The sequence below is a fragment of the Alosa pseudoharengus genome, unplaced genomic scaffold, assembly GCF_046254945.1.
Source record: "Alosa pseudoharengus isolate Yale_2024_CS ecotype anadromous, Long Island Sound unplaced genomic scaffold, YU_APseudo_1.1 YU_APseudo_1.1_scf_24, whole genome shotgun sequence".
In the NCBI taxonomy this organism is placed as follows: Eukaryota; Metazoa; Chordata; class Actinopteri; order Clupeiformes; family Clupeidae; genus Alosa; species Alosa pseudoharengus.
In genome coordinates, this window is record NW_027468689.1 from 29,398,748 (window position 1) to 29,416,570 (window position 17,823).

Below are 17,823 nucleotides of genomic sequence, written 5' to 3' on the forward strand. Positions count from 1 at the left end.
GCCGAAGCGAGAACTGGCAACAGGTGGAGTTATATAGGCTGCCTGACTATCTCTCTCAGCCAGAGAGACACACACACACACACACACACACACACAGTCACACACACACACACACAGTCACACACACACACACACAGTCACACACACAGTCACTCACCAGAGAGTTTGCCGAGTGTCACACTCTTCAAAGGTCTCAGGGCAGACGCAGATGTGAGTGTGAAGATTTGTGTCAGGCCATCATCTATCTGAAAGGAGAGTTCCCCCACGAGAGGCACAGGCAGTTAGGCTTCAGCTAAGTGACCAATACGTCCCCACCAGCATAGGCTTTTAAGGCTGCTTCCCTTCTGTTTGGATGTGAAAACAAGTGTCACTAATCTCAGGGCAAAATTAGGTTAAGTTATCTCGCCAACACCACATTTTCCTCGTTTTGGGTAATGCATATGGATTTAGGAGAACAGAATCAGCTTAAAATATATGTTAGCAAAAAAAACAACTTGAAAAAGTAAATTATTTAAAAAGTGAACTTACTTGAACAAACACATCCTTTCCTTCACGACTCAGTCGGAGCCAGTGTAGCTGGCCGTTAGATAAACTTGGGGACCTGGGGCTCAGTGAGTCTGGCTCCTTATCCTCGTCTAGACGATACTTGATCTGCATACTTCCTAAGGGGACCATAGCGGCACTTGAGAGTTCACCCTCTCAGGATCAGCACACAACTTTTGCACTGAAGTGGAACATCATTTCCAGAGACGGCATTGAAAATGTTTTGCTCAGATACACTCTTGCTCTCTTGACATTGCACCTTGAAAAGGGTGAAAATATTCTCACTGCTCCTCCTGGCATACAGAAATAGCAGGCAGCCATTGGACACTTTTATCAGGCAACTAGATTTGGTATAAATTTTACATTTATTCTGACGGTATATGGTTATGTTATGGACAAAATAAACACACATATCGTCCCTTCCAATTGTTCAGACTATAACACAATGAAGTTCTGTGTCCTATGATGGACCACCAAATGAAAAGATAAAAAAGCCTTCAATTAAATCAATCCACTATTACATCTCTAAAAATAGATGTACTGTAGATGGGGCTGGCCAGAGCTACTTCAAATCACTCAGGCTGGTCTGCAGCATGTATCCAATCCAGACTGCTCAGGTGTGTGTGTGTGTGTGTGTGTGTGTGTGTGTGCATGTGTGATGTCTCCACCTGATTTGATTTATCCATCTGGCCTCTACAAAGCCAGTAGTGTATGGTGGGTTGGGCTTCCTAAAAGTCTGAAAACGGATGTGTGTGTGTGGTGGTTTCAGTACCGGCTCTGGTCAAGATGATGGCCACGTAGCGCCGTCCGAGCCCCTGCGCCACCAGGAGCAGCGCGGGCGCATGTCTCGTCTGGAAGCCCAGCGTCACGCTGTCCAGTGACTGACCCGTGACCCCGGCGTCCTCCTTGACGGGGGATATCTTGGATTCCCTGTCCCGGATCCCTGACAGCGTCTCCTGGGAGGAGTAGGTGAGTGAGGAGCCTCCATCAAACGCCGTTGCCATCACTGAGAGAAGTGGGGGGTGCAGGAGGAAAATTATCATCTTGAGGCGGCAAGAACAAAAAAAAAAAAAGAGATATCTATGCAAATGCAGACGGGCTAGCAGTCAAACCAGTGGAGACGCCAAACCCAAATCCCCCCACTTTTAATCATTCCCAGCGCAGAGGGCATTAGCATTTCACTGCCAGGCCCTAAATCATTTCTCACTCGATGTACAATCAACTTACAGCTCAATCTCCCGGACATTAACACTACTTTGTCTTTGTTCTTCCCCTCCTCCATCTAAAGTTTTATTTCATCTGGGAACGAATAACGGTGTGTCTGTGTGTGTGTGTGTTTAATGTGTATGAGTGTGTTTGTGCGTGTGTGGTGTGTGCATGTGTGCGTACGTGAGTGTACGCCTGTACGTGTTTATGTGTGTGTGTGTGTGTGTGTGTGTCTGTCTGAGTGCACAGTTTCCAAGAACTCCTTCTAAATCACATTCAGGGCCTGGCTAATGCTTAGCTCGTTAGATTGACAGGCGTAGGGGAGGGCTTGAGTCAGAACACCCACGCTAATGAAATTCAGTTTGGCAGACGGAGGCAGCGCCTCGCATCACAAGAGCACAGACGCATTTAGCAACGTGGAATTGTGCAGTGTTCCCTTGTTCTTATGGATTACCATATCCATACAGACACTCGAAAAGAAGGGAAAAAACTTCCCAGCATAGTTTGATCATCTGTGGTGATGTGGGAGTTCACTGTCAAACCATCTTCATTTGATATATATATTTATATTTTGTGCAATTTTTTGGGGATATGCAGATTGATCTCCACAACACAGTTTTGGCAAGGCTCCATCAAGTGTCAGTTCATGCATACAGTATTATGCCTTACCCCGCTGTCTTTTTGCTAATCCGTCATATATTATTCATATTCACTTATTTAAGTGCATGAAGGCATACACAACAAGTGATGTAGTAAGTAGGAATTAAACTCCTACTAGATACTAAGATGCTGATGTAGGTTCCAACAATACAGCTTGTATATTGTGTATTCAATTCTCCAAAGCCAAAGCAGTTTCTCTGCTCTATATTATTCTCCTCTGCATTAGAGAGTGACTTTCTTGCTTAGAATGGTGGAAGCATGCAAAAGTGGCAAAGCAGTGCATTCGTGTTAAGATATGTCAAATTACTGATTTACGTATTTACTTATATGTAAAATAATTAATGTACATGTGTAATAATTTGTAGAATGTTACATGTTTATACATAAAAACTGTCAAGCCTGCATGGGTACAAACACATCACACACACACACACACACACACACACACACACACACACACACACACACACACGCACACGCACACACACACACACACACACACACACACACACACACGCACACACACACACACACACACACACACACACACACACACACACACTCACCTGTGCTGCAGTGAGGGCCTCCAAAGGCTGTCTGTGAGCAGTCACACACGTAGCCATTCCTCTCCTCTACACACTTTCCGCCGTGGTGACAGATGCTGTCACCATTGCAGTGACCTGGGCAGGCAGGGGACACCCCTGGAGTGGTCTTGGCCCGCTCCTCAAGGTCAAAGGCCACGCCGTTCACGGTCAGAGCACGCAGGCAACCCTGAAAGCCCCCCTGTCGCGAGGCAGTCCCACCTGTTCACAAGAGAGGTCAGGTGTAGAGCTGCATTAATGTAAACCCCTCGGTACAAAAGAAAGACTAGTCATGTTGACGACCATTATGGATTGTATCTGATGGTAGTGACTCTTGGGGTTTTGTGGTGTGGTGTATAATGCAATATGATGGAATGAAAACAACAAATGGGTTTGTCGAGTTGTAAAGTTCTTTCTTATCGGCCTGTGAATGTGGAGAAGATACTGATGAGAGGTCATACAGACAAAGAATTTAATGTAAAGCATGCAATTTTAATCTACAGAATTTCTCTATTCCTCCTCACAGCCCTCTAGCTGGCCATTCTGTAATTTGCACAGTCCGAGCTTAGTCCACCCCAGATCCGCCACGGAGACTGTTAACATCCCACGAGCATAAGCACAACACCGTTTGAGTTCAGGAGTTCAACTTCACCTTCCCATCAAAGTGAATCTGCTTTAGCAGACATGACCAGCAGCACTCTGAGAGAACATCCATTTCTGCTGCAGGTGTTGTTTGGTTCGCTTAGTTCGGGCGTGTGCATATTTCTTTACCACAAACAACAGTTGAATCATTTCAAAAACTTCACAAAATGTGCGCCGATTATCTCCCTTGCACAGTCTGATCTCCAAGGCTTCAACGCGATCAACAAAGAGATTTTTTTGAGTTGAGCGTACACTTAGATTCAGATGGTGTAAATCCCTCTGCTCACTTCTGCGTACTTTCCTATCTCGTTCAAAGCTGTGTGTGTGTGTGTGTGTGTGTGTGTGTATGTGTGTGTGTGTGTGTGTGTGTGTGTGTGTGTGTACACAATTTCCCCAATCTCTTGAGCTCTTCTCATTCCCCCAACACTGAGCCTAGAAAGCAACTGAATTTCTATGACTGTAACTTCAATTGCTTTTGCCAGTAAGCTACAGTGCTTGGATGGCTTCTTTGGCTATTTGCTCCTCCAGACTATTTTTCAAATGAGCTCAGGAAATTCACAACTGTGGCTGAACTCCAATCTCAGACTTACATCCCATGGATACCATTCCACTTTGCACTCACACTGTAAACAAACTTTAACCACAGCGATTGAGAACTTTTCCCCCCGCACACACTAGCCACTTGTTTTAGGAGTTTGTAGAAAGTGAGAAGGTGGGAGGGCGGAACGTAATGATCCAATAACACGCACTCCAAAAAAAAGGCATGCTCCAGGGCCATGATTGATAAACACTAATTACATTTTGTGGCATCTCAATTTAGGAGTAGCATAGTCTAAAACAATGAGGAAATGAGTTGTGGGGGCTATCCAGGAAGAGACACTATTTCTCTCTCCAGGGTCCTGGTGCACATTTGTCACCAATAGCACATTGATTACTGTGAAGGGGTAGGCCATGATAAACTACCCACTAGTCCATCGCCCGCAAATCAGATGATGTATTTGACTAGTTAGCTCTGTCACTTTGCTGATGTAATTACATGGGTGCAGCGCTGGACAGGTTTGAACATGTCTTATGTTTCAGGACACGACAGAGACAGCGTAACATAGCTTAGTCTGTTTGAATAAACTGGATTTTCAAGTAAAAATGTCAAAACATCCATACGTTTTTACTATGATCTACATGTTTGACATCCCAAAAGAGAGTTAGAGGGTTCTGACCACACTCCATTGTTAATGAGTGTGAACAGATGCAGAGGCTGGTGCTGGTGCTGTGTGGTAAGTTTGTGTTCCACCTGACGGCAGACAAATTCCTGGCAGTCCAGCCTGCCTGTGGTCAACACTCAGACCACCTGTGCGGTAAACACAACTACTGACAGCTTTCTGGAACATATGTGGGCTGCTCCACTTGGAAAACGGCCTCTCCATGAATTGGGCTGTGGAAAACTAAGAACCCCCATTTTACCAGAGGGGTTTGTCTAGCCTGAAATAACTTTAGCTTGTTTGAGTCAGAACATTGCTCTGAAGCCAAGAGACATCAAAAGCAATCTTACAAGGACAGATTCACCAGAGGCTGGAAGGAAATAACTTAAAAAGGAACTTTGAAAGGGAACACAAGTTCAGGAATGCTAGAGGGTTCTAAGCGATTATAGATATCAGAGAGAGAGAGAGGTGTTCCTGATTCGGATGTAGTGTCACAATACCAAAATTATGATGATGATGATATGATATGATGATAAGTATCTTGATACCAATACTGAAATGATACCACAGTAAATCATTAAAGGAACCATATGTAAGATTGTGGCCAAAACTGGTACTGCAATCACTTTCAAAATACTGAAGAGCGGTGTATCCCCTCCCCCTCCCCCCTGACTCGAGGTTGCACACGCGGATGGCAAAACACTACTGACTTTGTGATTAGTAGATAGGTGGAGGGTGGCGCATCAGGCCAAAACACAACATGGCATGACAAAACACAACCTCAACAACAGTTGAGGGCTGCAACTTCACTTTTTAAATGACAATATCCTGGCTGGACTACTGTTGGCAGTGATATAAGTATTTGAAATGAACATGATTTCTTAATGTCTAGTGACATATCAGGGCCATTTTATGATTAATTGAAATATTTTTCTTACATACGGTTCCTTTAAACATCAGTACTAGATGTAAGTAATAGATGACAGAAAAATGGAACTTAAAATTCTTTAAACTGATAACAAATGCAGCTTTTATTAAAAACTGATTAAAATAACATTCTTAAAGTATCCGTATTAAGAAAATTGCGGTAACAGCAACACTTTTCCGACGATTCTTTACCTACAATGGTTCTATGTGGTTCTAGGAGAGAGAGAGAGAGAGAGAGAGAGAGAGAGAAAGAGAGAGAGAGATAGATGCTCCTGGTTCGGATGGTTCTTTACCTACAAACAGCTGTCCACTGAGCTGCAGGAACAGGTTTCCCTCGGGTGGTGCGGCGACGCGACGCAGGGGTAGCTGGTCCACCTGCAGCAATGCCCCCTTCAGGTTGCGCTCCACGCGCACCTGATGCCACTGCCGGTCATTCAGGGCAACAGGGGAGCTGACAGTGAGTTGGACAGGGCCGTTGCCGAGGTCAAAGGTGAACGTTACAGAGGACGGAGCTGTGTGTGAGACAGGGATGGTTGGAAAAGAAGAAAAGGGAAGAAGAGATGGAAGAGAGAGATTAAGAAAGACAGAAAGAAAGAGATTCAATATAATCTTTTAACAGCCCAAACATCCTTTTCCTGTAAGTTGTAGTTCAGTTTAAAGGAGCATGGTAGTGACCTCCAGACATGTCACCCATCAGTCGTACATCAGCTCTCACATAATCATAGGTCATGTAGCAAATGTAATAGTTGTGAGCTAGCTATATTATAACCTACTTAGACTAGTCTCCTCAGTTGTTTTGGCCATTCACTCTCGCACTTATGAATGTTCATTCATTCTAAGGTTCACTGTCCCATTCACTCTCATGTCCACTTTATCGTTTACGCTCATTCTCTCATTCATCATTATTCACATGATCACTCTCTCGTTCACTTGTGTATTCACTCTCACAGTGCATTCACACGGGGCTTCGGTGTTTACACTTGACTCTGGGCTTGACTGACGCATGAGCGGTGGACCAAGATTGATGGCTCAACAACTTATCATGCCTTTAGGAATCGCTGCTAGCAAGCTGTGGGTTGGCTAGTATACACATCACAAACTCACCTTCGAAGTATTTTTTGGTTACAATAACATGATTTTTAGATGGTACAATGCCTATTTCTCATTACATTTTACAAAATCTAAAATAAAAAGTCAAAATGTATATAAATATGGCCATCCAGTGCTCTGTCATGTGCATAAAGCCTGATTGGCTGGTGCTTGGGACATTGAACTTTTGTCAACTTTCTGGTTCAAGCAATGCTAGAAAAGCAAAGCAATATAACCAACAGAAAGGTCAGCAAATCACTGCATGAACCATTCAAAGTGATTGATAGCAATTAAAGGGACACCAGGCAAGCCTGATGCTTTTTCTCTACGAAGCTCCCCCTAGCGTCTGTACGTGTCAATACTCGTGCGAGCCCTCGCTCGGTCTGAAGCTCTTTTCCTTTTCTTTGCATCTTCCATCAAGGGTTTTCGCTGCTTCTGCCATTAACGGCTCTGCCATTATACACACGTTTGCAACAATCTCTAGCGTTTTGTTAGCCTGCCTCTGTGCTGGGGATGCAGGATGTAAACTGATCCTGCTTCTTGCGATGTCTGAGTCTTTGTGAGACTGAAGGTCGGCTGGTCGGATACACCGAACTTGCAAGCAGGATATTCTTCCTACAGGCAGTAGGGGCGGGCGAGAGATTCTTCATTCATCCTGTAATGAGTCATTTAACCATATACCAACTTACGAAGATGATTAATTAACACGAAAACGTTGCCTGGTGTCCCTTTAACGGCAACATGGAACATGACACATCTATGTTCACGCCCATGTCCAGTCTGTCTGTGCGTTACACCTCATTTGATAAATAGCCACTCAGTGGTGCAGTCTGCTGACTTACAGCTTAACTCCAACCTGATGAAAGACTGGACCCCAAGATTCTCCAGGAAGACACCTGAGAGGGTGCTGGTCTTGAAATAGAAAGAAAGGTCAAGGGTTAGCTCCGCTTGGAGAGGAGGAAAGTGGAGGTAGGACGTCTCCTGGTAGAAGGATGCAGAGTTCCACAAGAATCCTATGTGAAAAGATGAGAGAAACATATCAGCTAAGCATGGATGTTTAGCTAGGCTGCTAGGACAACACATTGCTGCTTGCAGCTGTATTAAAATAAAATGAAATGGTTGGAGGAGGTTGGTAATATTTCTGTCAGTGTCCCATGTGATGAAAAAATATCTTACTGTTGCCGTAACAACGCAGTGGTCCAATTTTGAACACCACCTCAGAGCCAGTCCTGTTCGTGTCACCAATGGCAATTTCCCTTAGAGGCAAATGGTCTTTATAAGACAGCAGGCCAGTATCATTTACCCTGGTGAGAAAGTTGCAGGCACAAAGAGAGAAAGAGACACAGAGAGAGAGAGAGAGAGATAAAAAAGAAGGCAAAGTAGGTGTGTAGTGGGTGAGCACACAGACCAAAAGCTTTCATTGGATACAGAGCCAAAAAAGAAATGCAGTGATCCAGATCCTGATGTGTTTACCGTCACTATGGCAATGTGTGACTCATGATTTCCAGACTGACGTACTGTACAGTAGGTACCATCAGTGGGATCTAAGCAGTTTCTCTGCATCTTTGAGTATCTCATACCCATTGTTTTGTTATTTGCATCTATAACTTGTGTTCCCTGTATACATGAAGATGCATAGCTTTAACAGGTTTCAGTAGGTGTTTTAAAATGTTTTTATATTTATCAAGGATGTAGCCCTCTTATGTTTTATAACACTGTTAAGAGACTGTTAAGTGAGTGAATTTTTCACTTGCATTGTATTTGGCATAATAGCTGCAGACAGGAAAGTCAGTACTTCGGTAGCGAAATAACTATATAATTAGCACCATGATTTACAAATCATTCAACACCATTCAAATTTTGCACTTGAAAATTTGACACTGCAATTCATCAAGTTCATATTGATCCTGTGATTTGCATGAGCACACTTCTTATATTCATTAAATAATCAGAGACAGGTAGCTTTGTGTTTGAATGTTTTTAAACTACAGTCTCCAACATTGCCTGTCTAAATGTGGCGAGGGGGTTGTGGAGTTGAGTTTACCATGTGTCACGGTCGGCATCACAGTTGCAGAAGTAGTTCATGTCCATGCAGTTCCCCTCCAGGCTGCAGGAACACTGCTGCACCCCAGGAAGGAAGCCCCCCCAGTACGTCCTTTTCACCCCATCCCGGTCCAGCCACCATGACAGAGGTGTGCCGTCTGACTCCAGCCAATCACAAGCCAAAATACAAAAAAGGTGGGAACTGTCAGTGCTTGGTATGGATACGCTGACATCTAGTCATAATCGTGGTTACCGCCCCCAAATTGGTGGATAAAACCCCAATGTAGGGAAAAGCGTTTGATTCGATTGAATGTAACGTAATGGAGGTGCACCTGCATGAATAGGCCTACAGAAAACACCTTAACAAGATTAAATCTTTTAGCAAACATCAATAAAGGGCACAAGAAAAGTTTGGAATGAGAGTCATATGTGTGTCAGCAGGGTTAAGGGTAACGTTACGTTCCCAAGTTTTGTGCGAGAACTATCTTGAGTGGACTCATTGTAGAACTGTCACAGACTAGCTAAGCTAAGCCTTATGCTATTAAGGTGCACCTTAATTTGTCTCACAGGAATGCACATTCCATAGAATATCCATATGAATTGATACCAGACTTTATCGTCGACATCAGGAATTCAGGGGGAATTAGGTTGGTAGCATACATTGGGCAGTTAAGTAAACTTAATTTTTTGAAACCACTGTGTTCACAAACAAGCTGACCCCTATCTGAATTGATCTAAGTGTAAAAAGTGTAACTGCTAGCGATTTTCCCCATTGACTCAATGGTGTGCTGTTAGCATGCCTTCCCCCTTGTGAGGGGCAGTAACCTATGCCGAAGGAAATGGAGAAACTTGAAGAACATTTAAACATCTTCATAGAAGGGCAATTCCATGGAAAATTATTTTTTTTGTAACATCCATAATGCCAATAAAATGTGATTGTATGGTATGATGTGAATGATTACATGAAATTTGAGCATTTGCTATTTTTGGCTAAAGAATGTACATGAAAAAAATGCACAAAAAATGAATGTCATTCACATCATACAAATGCAAAGGCATTTCACTGGCGTTATGGATGTGACAAAAAGTCCATTTTCCGTGGAATTGTCCAGAAGTAAAAACAATCAGATTCTAGCATGAATATAGACATATATGACTGTGTGTTAATATATAGATAATTTAAATAAAAGATAAGAGTCAAGAAAATAAAGCAAGCATCATGCAGAAAAATGACAGAAATACAAAGTCATTTTCCAACAAACTACGGGTATAGGCTAGCAAGTGGGTGGTAATAAAGCAGTGTTGGATTTGTTTGTTATGCACTATGGGTCAGAAAACACTTCATACCTCATGCTGTTAACATGCGACAATGTGACATTTCTATAGGCTATTATATATCATCAGTTTCAAAATACATGAAACAATGAAACCATTTTCGGGGGGAATGGAAACCTTCTGGTTGCATTCAGTGATTAGGTTTCAAGCCTCTGAAATACGTAATCTCCTTTCCACTTTAGTTACTGTTCACTGTCAGTAAATTACTGCCATTGCCATACTGCCAAGTTATTTTTTTCCTAAGATGTTTTTAGACATTCATGATGTGGTATGCTTGGGTGAGAGTTTTTGATTAGACAGGGTCACCAGAGGTTGGATTTATATTGTCTGTATGAATTTGTATGAAAGCGTTAAGAGTAACAGTGTAAGTAATAAAAGTAAGAAAGCCAAAAACCTGTCAAACATGGACATTCTCTGCAGTTTGACTGTGTGTAGAATCCATGTGATTCACCTGCAGAACTTCAATATTGCTGAGAAAGATGTCACAAAAATGTCACTGTAACAATTTCACCCTGAAAACAAATTAAGCAGTAAGCCGCGTGGCTTTAGGTTCCAGTGATTGTAGAACAGCTAAAGGGCATTGTTAGGCACAGTGTGAAGCGGACCCCTGAACTTGGATGTGGGACCTCGGGTCGATGTTGTGGCCCCTGACATCCTGAGACCTCACAAAGGACTCGACTGCCTGGCTCCTGAAAAAGCTATTCAGTGTGAGAATACAGTACACCTGGTCTCTCTACTCTTTAAAGTGGTGGGTGTTTGCCAACTGGTGTCCCGATAACGATTGTGACCCATTCTCGTGTCCCATTGAACTGGTACTCACATTCTTACAGCATCTGTTTAAGCAGGGACGCTCCGCCTCCACACTCAAACTGTACCTGACGGCAATCTCAGCCTGTCACTCAGGTTGGTCTGGCGTGACACAGGGGGCTCAGCCTCTAGTGTTCCACTTTCTAAAGGGGTGGGCTGAGCCTTTGGCTACCCTGTACAGCCTCAATGCCCCTATGAGATGTAACGGTGGTGCTAAAAGCTTGTGTCAGTGCGCCCCTAAGCAATATCAAGCTTAAGATATTGTCCCTAAAAACAGCCCTGTTGCTTGCTATTACATTGGTCAAGCATGTAAATAACCTCTGCCCGATTCTATAACCTGGACATTGCTTGCATGTTGGTTGCCTGCTCTGTGCCCTGGTCGACCTTTCTTATAGAAAGTTCTTTCTTATGTGTTCTCCTACAGAGAATTTGGGTCAACTTCATGACCTTACGTTTTCCAATGGCTTTGAATGCGATTCTGCTAATCATAATCAAAGAACGTAACGTTTGTTTGTGTGAGAGAGACAGACTAATAGACGGACAAAGAGAGAGAATAAAAAGGTCAAGAGATAGCAAAGACGTCAAGAATCTCCGCTCCTTGTTTTCACACCATGTTTCATGGCTGTTGTGACCTCACACAACTGGCCCACTTTAACACCATCACTTCACAGAGCTACAATAACTTGTAGACATGCAGACCCACAATGACTCAAGTTTCTGTAAGAGGCAGGGTAAAAAGCAGGCCCTGGCAATAACAATCTATTCAAAACATGCTTTTTCCCATTTGAATCTGCCAAACACATTTTAAAGTGGCAGCATAATCTCTGTGATACAGGCTAGACAACATGCCTCCCCTGCTCTCTGAAAGACCCTGTCTCTGGGCGTCCTGAGCACTGTAATGCGAAGTCATGGTGTTGGACAGCCAAAACACGCTCCAAAAACACAAGCACCGGGGGAGCACGGAGAGTACCCCACGTGTGCACGAACATAAACACCCAGCTAGTTCTGCATAAGCCAGACGTAAACCCCTCCGTAAATCCCTCATCAGACGGAGCAGAACCGCACCCCTAGCAGCAGGTGGCCTGTGGTAACTATGGGCAGTGGTGTCAGAGGTATGTGTGTGTGTGTGTGTGTGTGTGTGTGTGTGTGTGTGTGTGTGTGTATGTGTATACAGTGCCGGCGATGAGAGTATGAGTGGGCATTTGTTGTGCCAGCTCAACAGGATGCGAGCTGCTGCCAACTTGCCGGTCCTGCCGAGACAATCTGTTGACACAAGATGTCCGGCGATCCAGTTCACTTCGCTTTGTGTACCAACAATTTTGGACATGTTTGCTTCGGCGTTGTTTTGTGGAGGATTGATGAAATTTTACACGGCTCAGTGGCCAACTCGAAACCTGTTTGGCAGAGGGGCTTTCAGCAAATCTGGTGCTGCTTCTGATTAGTTCTTAAAGACAGGGCAGGTGTGTGTGTGTGTCCATGCGTGTGTCTGTGTGTATCCATGCTTGTTTGTGTGTGTGTAGGGATTGTGTAGAACCTGAGAATCAGTGCAAGTCACGGATTACACAAGACTATTATTCCCGTTCTGGCCAGCCAAGTGCCATGCAGGTGAAGTGAGAACACAGGCTGTTAGCTCCAGCCTGATGACTCCACATAATTAACTCTGTCTGATATATTAGTATCTCAGGCACTAATATATCATATGTAAACACATCCTGTTACACTCAATGGAGCATGTTTCCTTTCCCCCCAATTAACAGAGTAGCATATTAAAACAATCTGTTAGAAAGCTATTATAGCACCTCGGGAAAGACTTTATTGGTGTGCGATACTTCTTTTTTTCTAAGAAAGCTATTATCCCACACAAGTGTCAGATTCATTCTGCATTCAATGTATTTCAAAACATTTTGTGATGACATACACTATGTACATTTTTCATGACACACAAATCAAGACCACAGAGCAACTAACATTGTCCCAGTGTTAGCAGGTGCATTTAACTCAGATATCAGGACTCACCCCAGGTGTTGAATAGGCGGGACTTCCTGCATTGGTAGATGACTTCCTGTTGGCAATGCAGGGAGGTGGTGACCAGGCTCTGTATGTGGCTTGGGGGGAGGCTGTAGTTCAAGGACCTAGTGTAAGGGTTCTCCAGCGTGGATCCCCGCACTCGGACGGGCCCCATTTGGTCATGGTTGACCACAGTCCAAACTTTGTCCTCTAAACATAGGAGAAATAAAGACACACACACACACACACACACACACACACACACACACACACACACACACACACACAAAATGAGGGGGCCAAAAGAGCTGCTTTTAGGGAACGCCAGGAATAAAAACGATGCTCCAGCTTTCAAGTGCCTGGGCTGACCCTCCCCCGGTGAGAGTGTGTGCGCGTGAATCCGGCTGGGAGATTACCTGCGTGATTGAGTGAAGCGCAAATACCTGATGAATATTAATTCAGGAACAAAAGGTCACCCAGCCTGCGCTTAGGAATGATGAGGGCCCTACCTCTCCGCTTCCCCCTCTCTCTCTCCCTCCCTCCCTCCCTCCCTCTCTCTCTCCGTCCCTCTCCATGCAAATTCACCCTCTTCATTTACATACCTCCCTCCATCAGAGCACCAGCCCTCCTGTCCTGTACCCACTCCACCTTCTCTCTTCCCAAAAAAAGGGGATGGGTTGTCTGTTTGCCAAGGCCTGGGAAATTTGCATGGTCAACAGCCTGGTAATTGGGGTGAGCCTTGGTCAAACTTGGCTGGCTTGGTGGTACAGGCCGGCTCGAGGCACTGGTCTGTTTGGACATGTCCTGTACGTAAGCTCCAGCTAGCGCAGCAGATGCACAGCAGCTGTCTCTATCTGTAGGACATAGTCCCAACAGTTTCACTTTACTCCCCCAAACCAAATACTATGCTGATACATACTGCTGTATTTTAATACACAAATAGGCTCTGTTTGTATTCAGTATCAATACAGTTTCCAGCACAGCTTTTTATGTTTTGTAGCTGTTGTCAGAGCAAGATCAACAGAGTTTATATGACTGCACTAGGTTATTGTAATATGCATAATAATAAACGTTATATACTGTTATGTTCATCTGCATGTACTGTACTCCATCTACTTAGTCATGTCATACAATACTATATTTCTCTGTTTGCCCACTTGTCTGTCTATGAGTTATCATAGTATTAGGGTAGATGGGTGGACATGTGCACATTGAATTTTGCACTTGAAATAAAGAAGAGGTTGACCTATAACAACATATTATAGTAAAACTGTACAATATGTAATTTCATTGGTGTAGTCAATAGTGTACTTTAACACCACTGTGTGTGTGTGTGTGTGTGTGTGTGTGTGTGTGTGTGTGTGTGTGTGTGTGTGTGTGTGACCACCTCCCTGGGCTCACTGATTAGTTGCTACAAATCTGTTAGCTCTTCTCTGTCAAGCATGTCCAGGCAATAACTATAGAGAAGACTGATATTAGGTACTCTTGGAACATCCAGCAAGAGGATCTATTCTGCACATTCCCTTAGCTTCCTAGAAGGTAAATATGATAATGCAATGGTCTGTTTTTAATGAATCACTACCTTATTTACTACTAGACCTACAGCCATTAGTATTGTATAATAATTCTTAAGAGACATAAATACCCCATCATTATACACACTGTGACCTGTGATTGTGTACTTGGCATGGGGTCTATGCAATGTCAACAATCACGCAAGCAGACATGTCTATGCCTGCTGGGTATGGCCCTGCGTGGTCAAAACCCAAGAGCATACAATATAACTCCCGGTGATTATGCAGCTGTGCAGGTTTGGCTCTGCATGGTGCCTCTGCCTCTGCAGTAGTTAAATAGTCTGTTTTCCTGCTATTAACAACTGGTCAACTGGCTCTGGTGCTGATCAATGGTTATAAAAGCAGAGTGGCCAGAAGGCCTAGAGTGCTTAATTACCAGGCCCACTCTCTGAGCTGAATGCACTCCCATCCATAATCTCTACAAATGAGTGTGTCTCTGTGTGTGCTTGTGAATGTGTGTGTTTGGGTCACTGTGTATGTGTGCTTTGTACGTGTGAGGGTTGGAGGGTACTCAAGGCAAACCAATCTGTATTTGCATGTATGTCTTTTTCTTTCTCTCTCACTCACTGTGTGTGTGTGTGTGTGTGTGTGTGTGTGTGTGTGTGGTGTGTGTGTGTGTGTGTGTGTGTGTTTGTGTTTGTGTGTGTGTTTGTGTGTTTGTGTTACCTGTTTGGCTACAAGTCACAGGTGTGCTCTCCAGAGGTCCACTTCCATCCAGGTCGAGGGTGTACGTGCCCGAGGGGTCAGCTTTGTCGCGGTGCGCTTCACACGATCGCTCGTACAGAGCTGTGGAAATGATAACATGACTCATTACATTCCCTCACCTCAGCTATTCTCTTTCAGCTGTCAATTTAAAGGCATGCACAGGATCTGAAGTCAGTTGGAAATGTCACATCCATTTGACTATGACACCCCTTTGATCTGAAACATGCTCACCCTAGTCGGAAGGTGACTGTGTTCACCTTTCTGTTAGCATACGGTTGCTGCCATCGAAAGAACATTGTCATGATGGAACAGCAGCCAATCACAGTAAAATGGGCACACATTGTGCACAGGTGTGTGTGTGTGTGTGTGTGTGTGTGTGTGTGAACATGAACAGTGAGTTATCCTCTCTATTAACTTCCCTTGTCCTGAAATACTCTGCCAGTTTAAACCACAGTAAACCCTCATCGATTTGTCATCTTATCTTCCTCATCCTCCTCTTCCTCATCCCCCTCTCTCAGGGCAATAACCAGCAGCCCTGAAGAGACCCTTCCTAACTCTTCTCCTCCTGCGCTTAGTTTCCTTGTCGTTACTGCATGGGTGGCAGCACTGTGGGGGAAAGCAATGAAAAACGCCTCTCATTCCTCCTCCTCCTCCTCCTCTTCGCTCTCGCCCCGTAATGCGATGCATCTCGCCGACAGACCGTGGCCGATCCCGGTCTCCTTACAGGGGGCCTGTCTGGGGCCATCAGCTTGCCAGAAGAAAAACAAGCGTGCTCCCGCAGCTGAAAGAACATTGGCGGCAAATACCCATATTGATTAAAGTAATCTCTTGATTAAACACGTCTCTCTCTTTACAGCCTCGTGTTAGGAAAAAAAGAGAAGACGGCTGAAAAAAAAAATGGTTGGGGAGGTTTCAGTCACTGCATCGCTTTGAGTGGGAAAAGAGATCTTTAAAGCTTTTTACATCTGGCAGGAGACGGAAGTACTGGAGGATGGAACAATTTGATTATAAACTTTTTGATGTTTCCGTTTTTGGAGTGGCATTATGTGCTTTTGAAATCTGAACTGGCTGATGTTTCGGATGGATACCATCCACTAAATGACAAAACAGAAAACACATCCTTTGTTATGAATGGATATCGACTGAAGATGTTCTTTGCTCTGATACAGCTTTGAAGTGAATCTTTCCTGTGAGATAACATTTATTATTTGATAAGATCAAAAATGTTCAGAATATTCAATATCTTGTATTTTGTGTTTCCCATGCCTTGGTTAATCAGAAAACCACTTTATAGGCTAGAATATCGTAAGAAATCCAACTCATGAAATTCTACATAATATTGAAGCATGCCGTACCAGCAACATTTCAGCTCATTAAGGCACATGACTAATAAATGCTAATGCTAATAAAAAGCCGTAATAAAGGGCAAACAGCGAACATGAACTAAACGTTTAACACACTGTCAGTGTAAGCACAAGCTCAGAGCTAAGGGTATAGTTGAGTAAGTGAACTGACGGCTGTGGCAGGTAGCTCCTGTGTAGCTTGTCCCCGAGCAGTTGCAGTAAAACTGGCTCCAGCTTTGGGTGCACTGGCCTCCATGCTCACAGTAGTTAGGCGTGCACCTGAGAGACAGACAAAGTCAGGCTAGGAAAAAACATTTGCTATTGCAATCCAAGATGAGCTCAAATCAAAATCAAGACTGAGATTGTGTTTTTATAAGTCTGGTTGGTGCTGTGGTGAGTGTTTTTCAGCAAATCAGTTCTGATTACAACGATATATCTCAGAAACGCTTTGACGTCACCAACACAGCCACAAAAAAAAGGAGATGGGACACCCCATGTTCTGTCTAAATCAAATCAAATATTTGGCTGGGTGTTTAGGTTTTGCGTTGGCTCTGAGTGGAGCAGGCTGGGTTATGGGTGGGGGTGGTGTGACTAGGCTGCTGAGGAGCGAAGATAAAGCACTTGCTGTCATGTATCTGGAACTTGTACATTCCTCACCTGTCTCGTATCCCACAAACATCAAAATCTAGTTGGCTGTAGTTTCCCAGAGTCCTTTGCTGCACATGGAGCAGGTTGACGGGGTAATTGTTTACGAACATGAGCCGCATGCAGCCCTGCAATCCCAAAGCACCACTCTCGCATACAAGGTTGGGTAAGGACGTGGCACATCCTTGAATGACACAACAACACAAAAACACAGAAATGGCTCTTTTCCTTAGAAAATATGAAATGGAGGGAAAAAAATGAATACACCATTAAAACAAACACGATTTTCAACATGGCCCGGGCTCTCCAAAATCAAATTCTGTTCGAAGTGTGCGCAAAGCTGCTTAGAACATCTTAGCCGAATTGTCTTGTCTCCTAAAGCAGCCATCGGAATTGGAGGATTTAAAAGCCTTACTTTGGTGTTGAGGGTTGAGGCCAGAGATTACAGTAAATGGCACAGTGGAGAACGCATGTCTTTCTCAGCAGTAATTGCATTTTGAACTCCAAGCAACTTTCC

At 43.9% G+C, this 17,823-nt stretch overlaps 1 protein-coding gene across 1 annotated transcript in view; it reads right to left on the reverse strand.

Annotated features, from left to right (window-relative positions):
- Positions 1 to 17,823, reverse strand: part of cntnap5l (contactin associated protein family member 5 like) — a 48,449-nt gene that overhangs the window by 2,572 nt on the left and 28,054 nt on the right. Inside the window, exons 10-21 of the mRNA XM_076302547.1 lie at positions 17,319 to 17,490; positions 16,834 to 16,940; positions 15,280 to 15,399; positions 13,049 to 13,249; positions 8,892 to 9,048; positions 8,024 to 8,151; positions 7,690 to 7,860; positions 6,052 to 6,270; positions 2,976 to 3,212; positions 1,316 to 1,549; positions 529 to 662; positions 158 to 245 (exon numbers count right to left, since the gene is read on the reverse strand). Of these exons, the coding sequence (XP_076158662.1) occupies positions 158 to 245; positions 529 to 662; positions 1,316 to 1,549; positions 2,976 to 3,212; positions 6,052 to 6,270; positions 7,690 to 7,860; positions 8,024 to 8,151; positions 8,892 to 9,048; positions 13,049 to 13,249; positions 15,280 to 15,399; positions 16,834 to 16,940; positions 17,319 to 17,490 (1,968 nt within the window). The remainder of the gene's footprint in view (positions 1 to 157; positions 246 to 528; positions 663 to 1,315; positions 1,550 to 2,975; positions 3,213 to 6,051; positions 6,271 to 7,689; positions 7,861 to 8,023; positions 8,152 to 8,891; positions 9,049 to 13,048; positions 13,250 to 15,279; positions 15,400 to 16,833; positions 16,941 to 17,318; positions 17,491 to 17,823) is intronic.